Raw genomic sequence first — 16,061 nt, forward strand, 5'->3', positions numbered from 1 at the left:
CAGGAATCTGAAGCTTTTCACAAAAAGTAAATTCCGTAGAAGGCCGAAGATTATTGAACGACACGATGGGTTTGCAAGTGAATGCGAGGGGATCCCTGGATCTGGCTACGGACATCAGCCTCATATTGAGGGATGGGAGCTGTTTCTATTCCTGGGATAGTCTTCCACGGAAGATTCATCCATCCTGCTCCAGACCGTCTCAGGGTAGAGGAGAACGTCGCCCTTCCATAATCCAGGCCATAGACAGAAATCCACGACAGCGCCTTCTCCTTCTTCTCCTGTTACGCTTTGCATTGTCCCAGATATGAATTTGTCACCTGAGGAGGCATGCGAGAATCTATATTGGGCTGGCTGTCGCTCAAGGCGGCGCTTGAAGCGCACACAGCTTTGAATAAGCTCATATAGCTTCTTTTCTCTTACTCCGGGATCGGCAGATGCACAAGAGCCGAGTTGCTCGATTTCTCTCATGCAATTCATGGCCGCGTCTTCCAGATATCCTTTGACGAAAGATTGGATGGCCATACTGGTTGCTGAGCGCCAGTTGCCAGCCACATGACCTGGGCCTGGACAAGCAATGGTCAGCAGAAGTTAGAATAATAATATACTGCTGGAGGGGGAACATACACTTGTCAAAAACCTCCGACTCTATGGTAGTCAGGCTATACTCAGTGTCCGGCTTCCTGACTCCGACGATGTACGGGTCAAAGAAATAGTAGAAGAGATATGACGTGACGAATGCCCGGATAAAAGCCCACTTTTGATGCGTATTCCGCGAGTTGTCGATTGTTTCCAGAGGTAGTGGGCTGTACACCATATGGACCAGTTCCAGCCGTGGGAGATTTTCAAGAAGGTCCGGGTTCCTGAAGCTGCCCTTAACCCAAACGTCCAGTTCGTGGCTGAGATTGACCATAGTTTGAGTCGCTTCGTCATCATCAAGAATGTCTGGATGGTACTGCAAGTCATTCAATCTGTCCGTAAGCTCAACAATGTGCTGATCTTTTTGCTGTATCAGTTTCGAGGCTTTATGACGCATCTCTTCATTCTCCTCCTTTTGCCTGCGACATCTTTCCTCTGCCTCTAGTACCAGAGAGTGGAGTTGACGGATGCCGTTGATAAGATGTGTGGGTTCTGCCGCATACCTGCCCTCGTCCATTGCGACTCTGGTCTCCATCGCTGCGTTTACGACAGGTTGATCGCCACTGAGCTCTGTATGTGAGCGCGAATGTTGCACTTTCTTGGCTTGAGCTTGGTGTTGCTGAGGACTCGATTGCATGGGCCCTGCTTTAATGTCAGTTGTGCGGCGTGGCTAAATGGAGAATAAGTGAGGTTATTTACTTCGTTCTGTCACAGACCTATCGTTCATTCCAGAGCTAAGTCGAAAGGAGGAGAGCCACGAAAGCATATCGGGGATTGGGCGAGAGGACGTAAAAAGCTTATGCCCTTTGGATATGGAGAAGAGGTAAGAACGCAAGCTATTTGAGTAACTAAGTGAGAATTGTCTCAGGCGCAAAGCAGCAGGAAGTGAGACCTGTGAGTGAACGATCACTATCAACCACAGCCACTTAACCTTTTTATCTACAGCTCTGGAGCATTTTCACTCTATGCTCCGTATGTTTGAAAGTTATCACTCTCACACTTTCTTATAGCAATCATCAAAGCGCCTGCAGTCATCTTCTGAGTCACGCCTTATCTCAACCCCAGTGTTATATTACTTCTCCCATACGGAGCTGCTCTGCAGAGCTGAACCTCCCGTTGTCTTGTTTTCTCCTATCCCTTGCCCTCGAAGACGACCTCAGACTCCTACAATGGCCGGAGGCCCGCGTATTGTCGTGGGTATTGACTTTGGCACCACCTATAGTGGGTAAATATGTCCCGATTCCTTCTACTGTTTATGATGCTGACTTAACTAGGGTCGCCTGGGCTCTTCAGTCCTCCCCTGAGGAGGTCGAGGTGATCAAATCCTGGCCCGGGGCTAGAAACAGTGAGTCCGACGTTTCCAAATCCAGCTCTCAGGAGCTCACACTACCAGGAACGACGCCCAAAGTACCTACAACTATATCATACGAGAACGGAAAGTTTTTCTGGGGTTATCAAACACCAATGTTTGGCGAGATCATTCGTGGTGTCAAGCTCCTACTTGACTCGACTCAAGAGATCGACTACACACCTGCGGTACAGTCCAAGGACTTATTGACAAAGTATGACAAGAAGCCACTTGACATCGCTCGGGATTGCCTTCAGCTTCTTGTGGATTCGGCAAAGGAAACGCTCCGTCGACGATTCGGAAAGGCCTTGGACGGCATGGAAATTACATATGTACTTACGGTTCCGGCTGTTTGGACTGACAAAGCGAAGAACATGACTTTGACCGCAGCGACTGATGCCGGTATTTCTGCGCTCGATGTGATCCTGGTGTCCGAACCCGAAGCAGCAGCTCTCTCTTGTCTGAACGCAAGTCAGCTCGATACACTCAAGGTAAGCGCGATCCCAAAGACAACCAAACATCAGACTGATCATCAATCAGGACGGCGACGTGGTCATAATATGCGACGCGGGTGGTGGTACAGTGGTACGTAATATCCAAGACGGCAATGGACAAGACGATATTTACCTAAGCAGGACTTGATCTCCTACTGCGTGAAGAGTGTTGAACCCCTTGAATTGATGGAGGTCACTCAGGGAACTGGTATGTTCACCACTGGAAATCCACCATGGCACAATGCTCACTGGCTGAACTTAGGGCCATTTGCGGATCTGTTCTTCTCGACAAGCGGTTTGAAAACTATCTGGCCGGACTCCTCGGGGAGAAAACATACCAAAGGCTATCCCATAAGACCCGGGAGACAGCAATGAACTACTGGCAAGACTTTGTAAATGAACTACTGGCAAGACTTTGTAAAGCCAAATTTTGCTGGTGCCTTGATTGAAGACGATGACGGATACTCTGAAGTGGCCTATTCTGTGCCTTTGAACGGTGTCAGTGACAAGCGAGAGATAGGGCTAGAGGGTGGATTCTTGACTATGTCAAAGTTAGTCAAGACCTCGTCAGTATCCTACCTATATAGACAGGCTGATCACAAGTAGGGAGAATGTCGGGGGCATATTTCTTCCTGTCGTCGATGACATTGAGAATCTGGTGCAGGAACAGATGCTACAAGTATCCATGGCTGGAATGCAGACCAAGGTGAGCGGCCACGAACAGACATCTTTGACCTTAGAGCATTTACAAGTGATGATACATAGGCTATCCTTTTGGTGGGAGGTTTTGGTTCTTCCGAGTATCTCTTCCGCCGTCTGCAATCCGCTGTGATCAATGTGACTGTGATGCAGCCCCCTAATGCGTGAGTCTTCCTGTATAATGAGAAATCTCACTTACTGACACCTGTCACAGATGGTCTGCTGTTGTTCGGTATGTATCCCATTCATCTGCTATAAGTTTTTCCCTAACAAGGCTTCAGTGGCGCTGTATTCCGAGGGCTAGGAGGAAATCAGGTTGGACAGCGCATTGCTCGATGCCACTACGGGGTTACATTCGAGGAAGAATACAATCCACGGGTGCATAACGCAAGGGACAAATATTGGGACGCAATGACCGAAATGTCGTACGTAGCCGATCGCATGAAGTGGTATATTGAAAAGGTGAGGACGTGCAGCAGGTCCCAATTGTTCTCTACTCGGATGTCCAATAATTCCTCTTACTCCAGGGAAAGCCTATCTCCGAAGACGAACCAATCCGAATGAGCCGGCACCAGGACATCTCTGAGGCGAGTTGCATGAAGCAATTAAAAAAGGTCAGCCAGTCGCTGTACATTTGCAACCTTGATAAAGCACCAGACCACCTCACTGAAGGTACGACGGAACCAACCCAATTTCTGCTGCTTATTTGCTAACTTCATAGTCAAGGCGTCTTCAAGGTCTGCACTTTGGAGGCAGACCTCAGCGCAATTCCACCGTACTTATTCCACAGTTGCACCAATTCCTCGGGGCAGAAGTATTACGAAGTTGCTTTCGAGATTGCCATGACACCTACTTCAGCGTCTATTTTGTTTGATCTTGAGTTCAACGGCGTGTCTTATGGATCAGTGCAGGCCAAGTATTAAGCTGTGGTCTTGTTGTTATTTGCAGCGTCGCCTTGATGCTCGCCACATTCACCGAGATTCGTTCTTCGGTCTACAGTCACCATTGATTTGCAACTTACAAAGGGTGCGCATCATATTTGGGGTCTTATGGGCATAATTTGGCAATTTGTTTCACTCTTCTATGATTCTTGGTTTTTGAAGTTAGCAGTGCAAGTCACGACGGTCGAGTTCCATGGCGTCAATTTGATATTACAAGCAGAGTAGAGGCTCCGATGTAGCATGCTGCTTAAATGACAATTTTGCAGTCTAAAGCGAGTAGACCATAAGCAGACATAAACGTACTTTCAATAATACGAGCAGCCATCCATCTCGTCAGGATGCCAAGACTTTTCGGCCTAGAAAAGCCCGTTGGCCATCAGATGCTTTTTCCTTCCTTCATCTGATCAATTCGAGACCATTGGCAGCCCTATGAGTCAGAACGTCTGGTAAAGCGGAACAATTGAAACTGCCTATTTTCCCAACTACAGCAGCAGACAGTACAACGGACTAACTCTTATAAGATCTTGATCGAGTCTGAGAGTACGCTGTCGAATACTTCAGCATGGACAATTTCTACTTTCCCCTAGACCTTTCAAAACTGGAGAATGACCGTCTCCGGCTAGTTCCATTTGATGTAATAGCTCGCTATTTCTCAACCTGTTACGACCACTAACCTCACAGTTGTAGTCTAATTTCGAGGAGCTGGCAGCGACATACGTGAAGTTGTCTTCCGAAACCCCCGAAATCTTCCAATATCTTCCCTATGGACCGTTCGAAAGCCCCGAGGCATATGACCAGTGGTATAGCAATCGAATTCGCCCCACCAAAGAATCGATCATCTTCGCCATCATCCTCAAAGCAGGCATCGTCAGAAAGCGAAAGCCTGGCTCCGATCAGTTTGAGGAACTGAAGGTGGAAGATGGTACCTTTGCAGGTACCACCGGCCTGATCAGGGCGGATCCAGATAACTCTGTTGTCGAGGTGGGACATGTAGGTATTCTTCCTTACTTGTGTTGTAAACGTACTCATCCCCATAGGTCGTGATTCTTCCACGGTTCCATCGAACGTTTGTCGGAACAGCAGCTCACACACTGCTTCTGGACCATATGTTGGATCCTCCACCTAATGGACTCCATCTCCGACGCGTCCAATGGCAGGCCTTCAGCACCAATCAGGCCTCGATTGCCGCGGCTCAGCGCCTCGGTTTCCAGCTCGAGGGCATCATTCGCTGGCAGCGAGAGTTACCAGAGGGCAAGAAGGGAATTGAGAGCGGGGTCATTGATGACAAAATGCCTAGGTTGGACCCAACCGGTCAGAAAAAGCTTGGGCCGGGCCGTCACTCGGCGATGTTGAGTTTATGTTGGGATGACTGGGAGAATGGAGCGAGGGAGAGACTGCATGCTCTCTCGCAGAAATATGCCTAGCTTGTAACGTGAGACCAAGAACGTCGGGCTAATCAACTCCTCTCTTGGGAACTCCTTTTTTGCTCCTATGCAATGATTGTGGAATTCAAAGTCTAGCAAGCCACATGCACCACCTTGTGTCATTGAGACAGTCAATGAGGCATGGCGTCTTCGCAGGCAGGCTGCTACTTATCAATGAAGTCTGTTTAACAAGCTCAAGTCGCAACCATTGTATTTGTTGGTCAATTTGACTCAACAGCTTCCGAAACCGCTGTCGAAGAACACGCATGATGAAAAGCTTGAGGCTTTTAATCGATCAGCGTATTGGCCAGCTCGGCCAAGGATCGTATTCGGGGAACGTATCGAGACATTGGCAGTAGGCACTAGTCTTCGGACGGATGCCGAATATTGAGTCATGCATGCACTGCCCAATGAGTACGGGGATAGATACATGGAGTCTGGTGTGGCCTACCAACAATGACACCCCAAAGAAACTATCGCTTGGCTAGTTTGAAGCAACTCGATTCTCCTTGGCTAAACAGACTATTCAAGAGCTAATAATAAGTCCATGTCGATATTCAAAGAAATGCAAAGATGCGGAGCCATACTGTACTCCGTACTCCGTATCCGAACTCCGAAGCCATACAAATTCCACAAGCTGCGGAGTAGATTGACTAGACCCTTGGACTTAATAATAATCCTCGTATTTTAACTCGCCTTGCAGCCTGAGTCACCTTCACCGATCTCGGACATCTCTCGGGGTTGTTTCTCAACCATTCAAAATTAACACTTTGACACGCCCTTGAAGCTCGGCATCGAGCCACCAGCAGCACCAGTGGACCAGATACGAGGCACTATGCCAAACTGAGGCCCCGATGACTCCATTATGACTGGTTTGCAGCATTTGCAGGTGATTCTGCCTATTATTCAAGCATTGTGTCTAGACTTTGGATTTGCGTCATTCCTTGTGTTTGTCATATTTGGAGAGTTTGTCATCCACGGAGATGAGTGTATTGATATTCTGCCTTGAGGGAGGAAAGATGTATATAAAGAGCCAGATATCTCTGTTAAGAGCTATCATCTACCAAGCATCTACATCAAGAATCAAACAAACTTGTTATCCATCGCATTCCACTTGTGAATCTCCCAATTGCCTACCTTGAGCTCCGTGAAATCAACAAGACATACAAGGACTCTATACATAATTGCGAGACTGAGCACTAGCTTATCATTCAAAACACAATCAATATACAAAACACCGAGTCCCAAAGAACATAACCACGTCAACATGTCGCCCAAGTCCTTCAAGTCCGCCACCACCCTCGACAACGCCTCAACCCACACAACGTCCTCGACAGCCTCGACACTTAAGGGCATGTTCACAAAGTCATTGAAGCTGAAGGCCGCCGAGAAGGCGCCTTCAGATCCTAAGCCTCCAAGCAAAAAGTCTCCAGCTAAGGACTACACCGCTGCAGCCGTACACCGCGAAGCTGTTGCTCAGTACCTGGCCCTTCGGTGATCTGTGTCTTCGAAACGAACATTGGATTGTATGACTTATGGAAATTTATGGATACCATTGCGCCGGCGCTTTTGAAATAATATAATGTCTGGAGGATGATGTGATATATATCTTTGTTGCTGCCCGAACTACGATAAGGGCTTGCGTCTTTCACGGGGAAGGTATTTGGTGGACTTATGTATATAGGGCTTTGGAATTTGGTACAATCGAACTAATAATGAGTCGATAATTCTGTTCTCTTGGAGCGTTTCTGTGTACGGAGGAGAAGCATGCTTGTGGCGCTCTGACACATGTGGAGATGTGTCACAATAAGCTTACCTGAGACAGGACTAGCAGGGATATCTGCAAGGGTGTCGTCGCTACGGACGACTCGCATCTGGTCTTTCATGTGTATAAATGGAATTTGACTACAATAACTACAGTTGACGGACTTGATTCTACTTGAAGCAGCCTCCTTCCGATTCGTGATCTACGATCTCCTCTATAGGACTGATATAGGACTGAAGCTACATGAGCATACCCCAGTTTACTGTTACTGCAAGCTCCGCGCTTCCCAGCTGACCTTCTACAGTATTTCAGGACATGCGAACAGGGTCATTGTGACTTTTTTTGCTTATTGTGATGAATATGCCGGCAATAAGATTAAGCGGGGCATTTATTGATAAGCAATGGCATTATTCTCCACAATTCGCACGCTTTCCGCTGGGATCTATCGTCATTTCCCCTCACTATTGCTAACTTCGCAGGATTATAAATCAACAATTGCTGTGCTTCCTATATAATAGAGTGATATACACACTCTGTGGTTGTCAACCATCTCACCATCCGCGAACATAACAGCACCATGTCCGCCCCAAAAATCACCCTCTACACCAACCACCGATGCCCCTGGGCCCACAGAGCGCATATCGCCCTCAAGGAGCTCGGCCTCGACTACGAAGAGGTTATCATCGATCTTAACACACCTCGGGAGCCATGGTATCTTGAGATCAACCCGGTAGGACACCTTCATCCCTGGGAATGACCGTTACTCTAACAGCCACAGCGCGGCCTCGTCCCCGCCATCTCCTACAACGGCAACGTCATCACCGAGTCAGCCATCGTCGCCCAGTTCCTTGCAGACGCGCATCCATCCCACCTCGTTCCTCCCTCCAATAGCGTCGAAGGCGCCCTGCAGCGCGCCCGCATCGCCTTCTTCGTCGATACCTTCTTCAGCAAGGTCCAGCCCCAGGTTATGGCTTCTCAGCGCGCCACAAGCGACAAGGACCGCACTGCAGCGGGCGATGCTATCGTCGCGGCGATTGAGAAGGAGATCGAACCCATTCTGGCCTCGCAGAAGGGATCCGGCCCGTTCTTCGGCGGGAGTGAGAAGTTGACCCTGGCGGAGGTGTTGACTGGCTCGTTCCTGTTACGGTTGCTGTCGTTCCATAAGCCTGAGCATGGACTGCTGAGGGAGGATTTGCCGGAGCTGTTGGAGAAGAGGACTCCGGCGTTTACGAAATGGGCCAAGGCGACGGTGCAGCAGGAGAGTGTGAACTTTATCTGGGATGAGAAGAGCGTTGTGGAGCAGACGAAAAAGAAGATTGCGTCGCTGGCTAAGAAATGATCGACCTGTGCTGTATATCAGTATTTGAATAACGGCCTATTATGATATGACTTTTCTTGCTATCAACAAACGGAAGTCCCTATCGTTCTTTTGTAATTCCGAACATACTCCACTTATCATGATGCACATGAAAGGCCATGGTGGGACCTCGTATTCGTTCTAAAAATAACCAGCAGAAATTTATCTAGGCGTACCACCCAGTCATTGTTGATGCTCAGTCAAGAATCATCATGGACGCGTCCAATATCAACGATATCACACAAGACGCCCGTCTCTGCGTGCGCACGGGACTGTACTCCCAGGCCGAAATCCTCCAACAGCTCATCGACATCTACGAACTTCCGGAGCACGGCACAACCGTGGTCCAGCAACTGATTCAATCACTCTGGAACCAGCAACTGGAAGAAGAGGCAACATGGCCCGATCGACCGACCGACGTCGAAAAGCTCCAAACCGCTTTCTCCCGTCTAGAAGACGAGGACCGCATCATCTGTCGCATGAATTTCACCTGCTGTCAGACCTGCGGGAATGCCGAGATTGGCGGGGAAGCAAATGAGACACACATCGGGTACTGCTTCTTCCATCAGCAGGATACAGAGGGAGCAGTCATGGACGGGGGGCTATCGCTGCGATACGGAGATCTCGAAGAGGATAGTAAAGACGAGAGCGTGGTGGATATCGGCCAGAAAATCGCTGCAAGGCTACGAGAGGAAGGGCTTAACGTGGACTGGAATGAGGACCCGAAGAAGACAATCGAGCTTGATCCGTTTCAGTGGCGCGTCCGCCTTGGTCGGTCCTGATCGGTTTCCATTGCTCGTTATGTGTCGGTCATTTCTCATCCTGGCCATCGTAGCGATTCATGAAGGATTGTGGTTCGAGCCTGGCCATAGAAAGGTCGAGGCACTCGACGACTAATAGTCAGTTCACCAGTGGAGATTGTGCAGCCTAACTCCGACGATTGCGTTTCCTCCTGATATCCAAAGACCGCAAATAAAGTATTTCTGCTGGTAGCTGACATGTTCAGACCGGCAGAAGCGGCGTTCTTCCCGATCGAGCACGGAGAAAAATGCCGCTGCACAGTTCAGGCTGAATTCCTCAGTGACTATTAATGTATACTACATGTACCCCTCAGTATTCTGCAGGAAATAATTCAGCCGCCAATCATGCTCTTTGCTCCATTCTGTCTGAAGAGAATATGGTACTTGAGACAGGCTTCCCCGCGCCGTTGTATATTTAAAGCGCGGGGAGACAGATATGCAAGAGTATATATATTGGAAAGAGATGCAAATGCAAACGAGTTGAATCCACTCAGTACGTTGAGAATTGCGGGCTTCCAAAATGCGAGCCATTGCTTTCCTTTTGTTCTTTACTTTGCTGTTCACTGCATCTGGGACGATTCTTGAGAACGGCCAGGCGCGGTTGAACCCGTATCCGGGGCAAGCGGAGGTTATTACGCTGGACAAAAAGACATGGAGAGACTACAAGCCTAGCGCAAAGGAGATCTCCTACAAGGGGAGATGGGACGACAAGCATATTTCTTGTGAGTCCAACAGAAGGACATAAAAGAAGAATCACTGATAAGAGCAGGGTGGTCGTATGTACCGCAGTCACTTTAATAGACTCCAATTCACATTTCCTAGGGCTCCTGGATTCAAGCTTGCATTCACTGGTGAAAAGGTATGAGAGCTTTATGGAATGAGATGATAAGGCTGACGAGATAGCTTGCCCTGTCCTTTGGCCAATACACCAGTCAAGGAGTCCTCGTGGCATACAGGTGTGTTTGATACCAGGTCGTAATTAGATTTCAAAGCTGATTTGTTGCAGACTGGGTGGCCAGGACTGGCAATTCTCCAATGTCACTGCCAACGCGACATATCAATTCATTGGCCCGACCACGACGGGGCTCAATCTCACTAATGCCGGCGACGCAAAGTCCTTTGAGCTGAGAGGTAGGCATGTACGGGACGCTCATATAACAATCTCGCTAACTCTGGTAGTTACAAACTGGGCCTACGGATACGTTTCCCGGCTCCGTGTACAGCAAGAGTTTACTGACCATAAGCACAATTCAGCTAGCCGGTGTATCCGTCGCCGCAGATGCAAAAATCTCCAGGATCGCTGAGTACCCGAAGATGGTAGAAATCATCGGAGACTCGTAGGTGCACATGCACATGCTCCAGAAAATTCACATACTGATCACTGCAGGCTGAGCTCCGGCGACTACGCTACATACGAAGGACTGTCCTCATGGGCGTATGATTTCGCAGCAGGACTCGGAAACGTAGAATACTCCATTACTGTAGGTTGTCTCTACACTGCTGCCCTACCATGCTAACCGGCAAGGCCTATCCCGGTATCTGCCTCCACGACCAGAATTGCTGGGGAAATCCCCGCGGTCAGGTAAGCTAGGCCCTCCATTGTCGTCTTCCCGACTGACCACCAGGCCTACCAATGGTACCGCACATCTGACACATCCTGGCGGGCACACGAGATCTACGGCGACAATCCACCCAAGTGGAACTTTGCAGCTCAGCGTCCAGCCGATCTGGTGGTCATCAACATTGGCACAAACGACAACAACCCGACGAACAATGTATCAAGCACAGACTACTACAACGACTACATCACTCTCGTGGGCAACATTCACAAGATCTGGCCCAAGGCCGATATCGTTCTTATGGTGAGTCCCCTCAGCAAAGTAGGTACGGTACCGTGCTAATAATGGCAGTCGCTATGGGGTGGCTTCGGAGCTTCGGGGGATACATACGTGCAGGGCCCTATATGGGTGGATGAGATCAAGCGGGTTTACCAGCACTACGAGAAGCAGGGGTTCATCCATTATTTCGACACGACGGGGATCCTGCAGCACAACGATATCGCGCCGCAGTGGCATCCCACGGATTTTGGACATCTGAAGATTGCCGCGCATCTGATGCAGTGGGTGAAGTTGAAGTTTGGGTGGGAGTTTGGGGCTACCGGCCCTGAGGTGCATCACGGGACTTTGTACTGGAATGATCAGGCAAATTACTAGTAGATGCCGCTGAGGTACAAACCGCTCTTTACCGTCTTCTGCCGGGCCGCTTCTCGAGGTCGATGCCGCAACTCCTCGGATTTCCTTCATCAAGGCCCCTTCGCGGGAGAAGGCCGACCCAGCGCGTACAGTTTGCAAACGCACCGTGTCGTAGAGATGGTGAGCTGCATGTTCCTTAGCCATCCTTCTAAGTAGTCAACGATGCAATCAACTATCCTTGCGGATAGAAATCATACTAGGATCATTAGCAACTAGACCCAGGCAGGGATATATCATATGCAAACGAACCAATAAAGCGTATACCACGTCCACAGAGGGCTGTCCCTGCCTCCTCATGGTGGCACCGTGCCTCGTGCACACCGTTCAGGCTAAGCTCACCGAAGATGCATAACCCTCGGGGTCGTCCCGTCTTTGCGGAGACGGAATATGGGGATTTTTGGTAATGGGCTGATACTCGGCCTTCCACTCGGAGTGGCAAGCTTTTAGGGCTTCTGTCAGCTCAGGTCTCTTCTAGCTGACCTCGCCGAATCTCCTGCTCAATGGATTGCATAAATAAAACTGTAGCAGTTGTAAGAATAAATAATGAAATACTAGTAAATAATGGTCTCTGCACCTCCTCTAGCTATCATTACTTTGTCGAAAGTTGGGTCCTTGTATGGTCAAAGTTGCCGGACGATGTCCAAGGATTCCAATGAGATGAAGGAGATTGCCTCGTGCGTTCTCAATCTGCCTGATCTTGCGCTGATGAGCCTACCTTCTGCGCAGATGGTTGTCCAGATTTAACAAGGATCTCGTCCGTGCCTCACACAGATCTTAAAGGTCACTGTCCTTCGAGTTGTTCGCACCCTTTTCGTCGTTAGGGAAGTATTTGACTGATGTGGGTTGCGTCTCCGAGGAGACCTTGGTGCGCAGAGGCTACCTCTCTGCCATTCATTGGGTAGCTATGCTCCGACCTGCAGCAGAGCTAGAGCACGGTATTTTAACTGACAGCCTAGTCTAGCCCGTAGGCGTGGCTTTGTTGCTGAGATGGTGGTAGTCTTGCATACCGTCCACGTCGAAGTGCACTTTTATGGCGAATCAACACCGGGAGTAGCTCGCACTCTGATAGATGGGCATAACTTCCAGCCAATGGGGAGTACACCGAGAGCACCAACTAATGCAGATAGTGCATTAGTCGGGATTGATCAATTTCCTGTTTTGCACATGCAACACCCCGAAAGTGATGCATCAGACATCGTGTTTTTAGATATGCTACCAAGGCCTACCCCAACTTATTCCACAACCGCCTCTCCAAAATACTCTGTCAATTGTCTTCCCCAGGAAAAATGAGGTTGGCATGGAACGACTACTCCGGAAGAAACTTCAACTGCAACACCTCCTGCACCGCCTCATGGATGGTCTCTTGCTTCCGTAGAAACTCCAAAAGCTTGTCAATACTGTCATTGTCTCCTTGAGCGATAAGGTTGATCAGTGAATTGAGTGCATTTTTATAGCGTTCTTTAGCTTCATAGATCGGGTCCTCCGAGTCTGGCTTTCTGTTTTGCACAGTCGTTGAGGCAGTGCTTGTCGCCTGTGGAGTTGTCAGCGGCTAGATTTATGAAGGCGAGTAATGACAGTACCTTTGAAGACTGGTTATTTTCTTGCATCATGAGATACCCTCGGGGAACAATGCTCGTGAGCTGGAATCACTGCCTGCCGTCTGTAAGAGCTGTCAAACACAATTGAACTTCAGGGAGACCTGGAGCCTACTATATCGAATCTTCAGACGAAGGGGTCAGCATGAACATAAGAATGCTGTAGATAGAGATTCAACATAAGCGGTCAATGGAATCATTCGGTCCTATAAACAATGAGCCTGAAGAAAGAGAGTCGGCGACAGATAAACCCAGACATCGGGCAGCAGATCATTGTCCACCAATTAATAGACCAAGAAGCCTGGGCCTGTCAAGCCCACCAGTACGCATTACAATTACCCCAGAGTCCGGGAGCCTGCGTATCTGTCGTGTGCAATGTGTGTTGATCTGTTCTAGCCCAATTATTGAATCTATGAAGCTCATGCTTGATAGCCATTCCGGGGGAAACAATTAAAATACACTAGAAATCGGATCCAGCTATTGGTATGCATTGACCCAAACATGAGGTCCAAAGCGGACCTGCTAAAAGGCTTCTGGATCATCCCCAACCTAATATATCAGACGGCATTTCGAAAGGACGCCACGAAGAGCATTGCCCCGTTAGGTGCTGAATTTATCTATATTAGGCAAGAAACTAAGACATCCAAGCTTATGGCTTGATGATCGACCTATTTCAATAGTCGTTGAGAATGGCTGCCTATTGGCTGGCAGTGCATCCCTAAATTAGCCATGCAGCTGAAGTTGATAATTGTCTAAGAGGAGGATAAATGGGGCTATCTGGCTAGTTCTTAGAGATATAGTTCTCCGCTCAATATTTTATTTGTAAAGCAAGGACATGTGAATTCCCTTTTGTGGCTAGTTTTGCCCTTTCAGTATGGCATCTTGCAAACTCAAGGATTATTTAGCCCAGGTGCTTAACTCTCCATTACATACTTCAGGTTGAGCTAGACATTAGAATCTGTGCAACAAACTTATTAGAGACTTATATGGGATCTCATCCGTTCTAGCATGTCTTAAACAGCAGCAATAGCCTTTTCTCTCATAAGTACTGCTTTATCTACTCCAAGGGGCTTAACTCAAAGGCAATCAAGGAGATATACTAAGCCATTTTTAGAACAGCATGGGCGGTGACCCATAGCACGAAATCTTACCTTAGCTGGTCCACATGTATCAGGACATGAATCCTTCACTAGGCTTGGGGTGAAGGGGGTAGCTACGCAGTGTTCTATTGATAATGTCTGCGAATAGGCTGCCCTTGTGGCAGAAATACACCAGGTAAAGAATATTGTAAGGATATTGTAGAAGATGATAGCGACTAAACCAAGCATGGCTGGCCGTATATTAGCCTAGTCGGAATAAACTAACTATTATCCATATCAAGTCGCAGACAGATGTGGTGATATTTGTGATTTGAATACAATTGCTTTCATAGACTAGACGCAGGAGCAAACACTATACCTTAAAGTATAGATAATTTGTATAATGCATCCCACATCGCCAGTATACAGATACAAGAGCTACCTATTTGAGTTTATTCAAGCCCAATCTAAAAGGTGGGACAAAGTCACTCCGTGGAAAGGCAGGAAAGCTCTTCAACCTCCCGCTATAACATACTCTGACGGACCCTGTGGCTCCTGACTAAAACTTCTCAGGGTAATGCTGGGTTTCCTTTAGACGCCACACCTGACCCGTGCCAGAGACAGCACTTTGACTGGCTTAAGTCAATTCTGTCTGAGAGGTTGGGGAACTCATTTCGGCCTCACGCTCTTTCTCCGACCCAACCAAGATCATTGACGGATGACAGAAATTCATGGCAACCATGGTCAGAAACATCAAAGCAGAATCAAAAATATACATGAAGGCTTCATGGCTGATGAGGTACCCATTGTTCCCCTGCGCATATTCAATCAAGCGAAAGATTGACCTCACCAGAATCAGCACACTCGCGGCGTACAGGCCCACGAGCACAGTTTCCCATGTTCGCGAAGTCTTTTCAGAAAGCCGAGCCGCAAGTGCTGTTACCTCATGCGTAGGGTATTTGCGAATTCGGGAATGAAATAACGCACAGGTGACGATGAAGAAGCTAAAGAAGACCAATTGAACACATAGACCTCCGACAGTAATATGCTCGCCGAGGTTGTAGCTGCTGATTGTACCGCTCGCCATGGTACCGCCACCTAGAGCCCGGAAAGTCGTCAGTACTATCGCGTAGCTTATTATGGAGCACATCAGGCCTTGCGCACCTGCAGCTTGCATGAGAAAGGCAATGACATCGCCTGTAACGAAGATCTTGGTCATCCACCGCACTGAAACCAAGCTAAGCTTTTCTGCCCGTAGATAAGTGATCAGTCGACCTAGCACCATATAGATAGAGGCGGCGTAAAGCGGTGGAGCAAGGAGAATCAATATAGTTTGCACACTATAGATCGGGACCGATTCCTTATGATCATGGGCCAAGATCCGGCAGATGTAGCCAATGATCTGGACTGACATCCATTAGCTTCCTAGAACGGTCACAGCAGCCATGATAGGGGGATGCAGTGCAATTGGCACTTACAGAAACCCCCGACTACAAATGCTATGAAATACCAAGCCCGCGCCCGGCTGAGTTGATAGACATGGTATATCGTTGTGAGAAGAAATAAGGCGATAAAAAGCGCTGCTGCAGCCGTCGATGGGGTGTATCTATAAAGTTTGAAATCGATCTGACCGTCGCCTGCCATCTCAAGTGAGGGTATAGACTAGAAACA

General features: G+C 48.5%; 9 protein-coding genes across 9 annotated transcripts, besides 1 other annotated feature; 6 read left to right on the top strand and 3 right to left on the bottom strand.

The window, feature by feature from the left end:
• Positions 1-120: 120 nt before the first annotated feature.
• Positions 121-1,171, bottom strand: NFIA_032740 (uncharacterized protein; the record flags this gene model as incomplete). The annotated part of the gene is made up of 2 exons (XM_001265605.1): positions 121-563; positions 625-1,171. The coding sequence occupies 2 exons, from the start codon at positions 1,169-1,171 to the stop codon at positions 121-123; spliced, it is 990 nt and encodes a 329-aa protein (XP_001265606.1).
• Positions 1,172-1,805: 634 nt separating this feature from the next.
• On the top strand, positions 1,806-4,100 carry NFIA_032750 (uncharacterized protein; the record flags this gene model as incomplete). The annotated part of the gene is made up of 12 exons (XM_001265606.1): positions 1,806-1,861; positions 1,911-2,475; positions 2,525-2,569; positions 2,620-2,690; positions 2,741-2,870; positions 2,902-3,029; positions 3,085-3,184; positions 3,244-3,341; positions 3,392-3,409; positions 3,459-3,639; positions 3,705-3,849; positions 3,904-4,100. The coding sequence occupies 12 exons, from the start codon at positions 1,806-1,808 to the stop codon at positions 4,098-4,100; spliced, it is 1,734 nt and encodes a 577-aa protein (XP_001265607.1).
• Positions 2,849-2,899: a microsatellite.
• A 580-nt stretch (positions 4,101-4,680) lies between the features above and the next one.
• Positions 4,681-5,542, top strand: NFIA_032760 (GNAT family N-acetyltransferase; the record flags this gene model as incomplete). Its single annotated transcript, XM_001265607.1, has 3 exons — positions 4,681-4,752; positions 4,806-5,108; positions 5,156-5,542. The coding sequence occupies 3 exons, from the start codon at positions 4,681-4,683 to the stop codon at positions 5,540-5,542; spliced, it is 762 nt and encodes a 253-aa protein (XP_001265608.1).
• Positions 5,543-6,809: 1,267 nt separating this feature from the next.
• On the top strand, positions 6,810-7,040 carry NFIA_032770 (uncharacterized protein; the record flags this gene model as incomplete). Its single annotated transcript, XM_001265608.1, has 1 exon — positions 6,810-7,040. One exon carries the CDS (start codon positions 6,810-6,812, stop codon positions 7,038-7,040), a length of 231 nt encoding a protein of 76 aa, XP_001265609.1.
• Positions 7,041-7,884: 844 nt separating this feature from the next.
• Positions 7,885-8,646, top strand: NFIA_032780 (glutathione S-transferase family protein; the record flags this gene model as incomplete). Its single annotated transcript, XM_001265609.1, has 2 exons — positions 7,885-8,037; positions 8,086-8,646. The coding sequence occupies 2 exons, from the start codon at positions 7,885-7,887 to the stop codon at positions 8,644-8,646; spliced, it is 714 nt and encodes a 237-aa protein (XP_001265610.1).
• A 230-nt stretch (positions 8,647-8,876) lies between these two features.
• On the top strand, positions 8,877-9,561 carry NFIA_032790 (uncharacterized protein; the record flags this gene model as incomplete). Its single annotated transcript, XM_001265610.1, has 2 exons — positions 8,877-9,435; positions 9,500-9,561. 2 exons carry the CDS (start codon positions 8,877-8,879, stop codon positions 9,559-9,561), a joined length of 621 nt encoding a protein of 206 aa, XP_001265611.1.
• Positions 9,562-9,984: 423 nt separating this feature from the next.
• Positions 9,985-11,677, top strand: NFIA_032800 (SGNH/GDSL hydrolase family protein; the record flags this gene model as incomplete). Its single annotated transcript, XM_001265611.1, has 8 exons — positions 9,985-10,186; positions 10,287-10,323; positions 10,471-10,603; positions 10,644-10,801; positions 10,852-10,945; positions 10,990-11,046; positions 11,090-11,326; positions 11,375-11,677. 8 exons carry the CDS (start codon positions 9,985-9,987, stop codon positions 11,675-11,677), a joined length of 1,221 nt encoding a protein of 406 aa, XP_001265612.1.
• A 1,345-nt stretch (positions 11,678-13,022) lies between these two features.
• NFIA_032810 (uncharacterized protein) lies at positions 13,023-13,323 on the bottom strand (the record flags this gene model as incomplete). The annotated part of the gene is made up of 2 exons (XM_001265612.1): positions 13,023-13,247; positions 13,297-13,323. The coding sequence occupies 2 exons, from the start codon at positions 13,321-13,323 to the stop codon at positions 13,023-13,025; spliced, it is 252 nt and encodes an 83-aa protein (XP_001265613.1).
• Positions 13,324-15,027: 1,704 nt separating this feature from the next.
• On the bottom strand, positions 15,028-16,034 carry NFIA_032820 (RTA1 domain-containing protein; the record flags this gene model as incomplete). The annotated part of the gene is made up of 3 exons (XM_001265613.1): positions 15,028-15,488; positions 15,555-15,797; positions 15,869-16,034. 3 exons carry the CDS (start codon positions 16,032-16,034, stop codon positions 15,028-15,030), a joined length of 870 nt encoding a protein of 289 aa, XP_001265614.1.
• Positions 16,035-16,061: the final 27 nt, after the last annotated feature.

This window comes from Aspergillus fischeri, genomic scaffold (assembly GCF_000149645.3).
Source record: "Aspergillus fischeri NRRL 181 1099437636247 genomic scaffold, whole genome shotgun sequence".
NCBI classification, from domain to species: Eukaryota; Fungi; Ascomycota; class Eurotiomycetes; order Eurotiales; family Aspergillaceae; genus Aspergillus; species Aspergillus fischeri.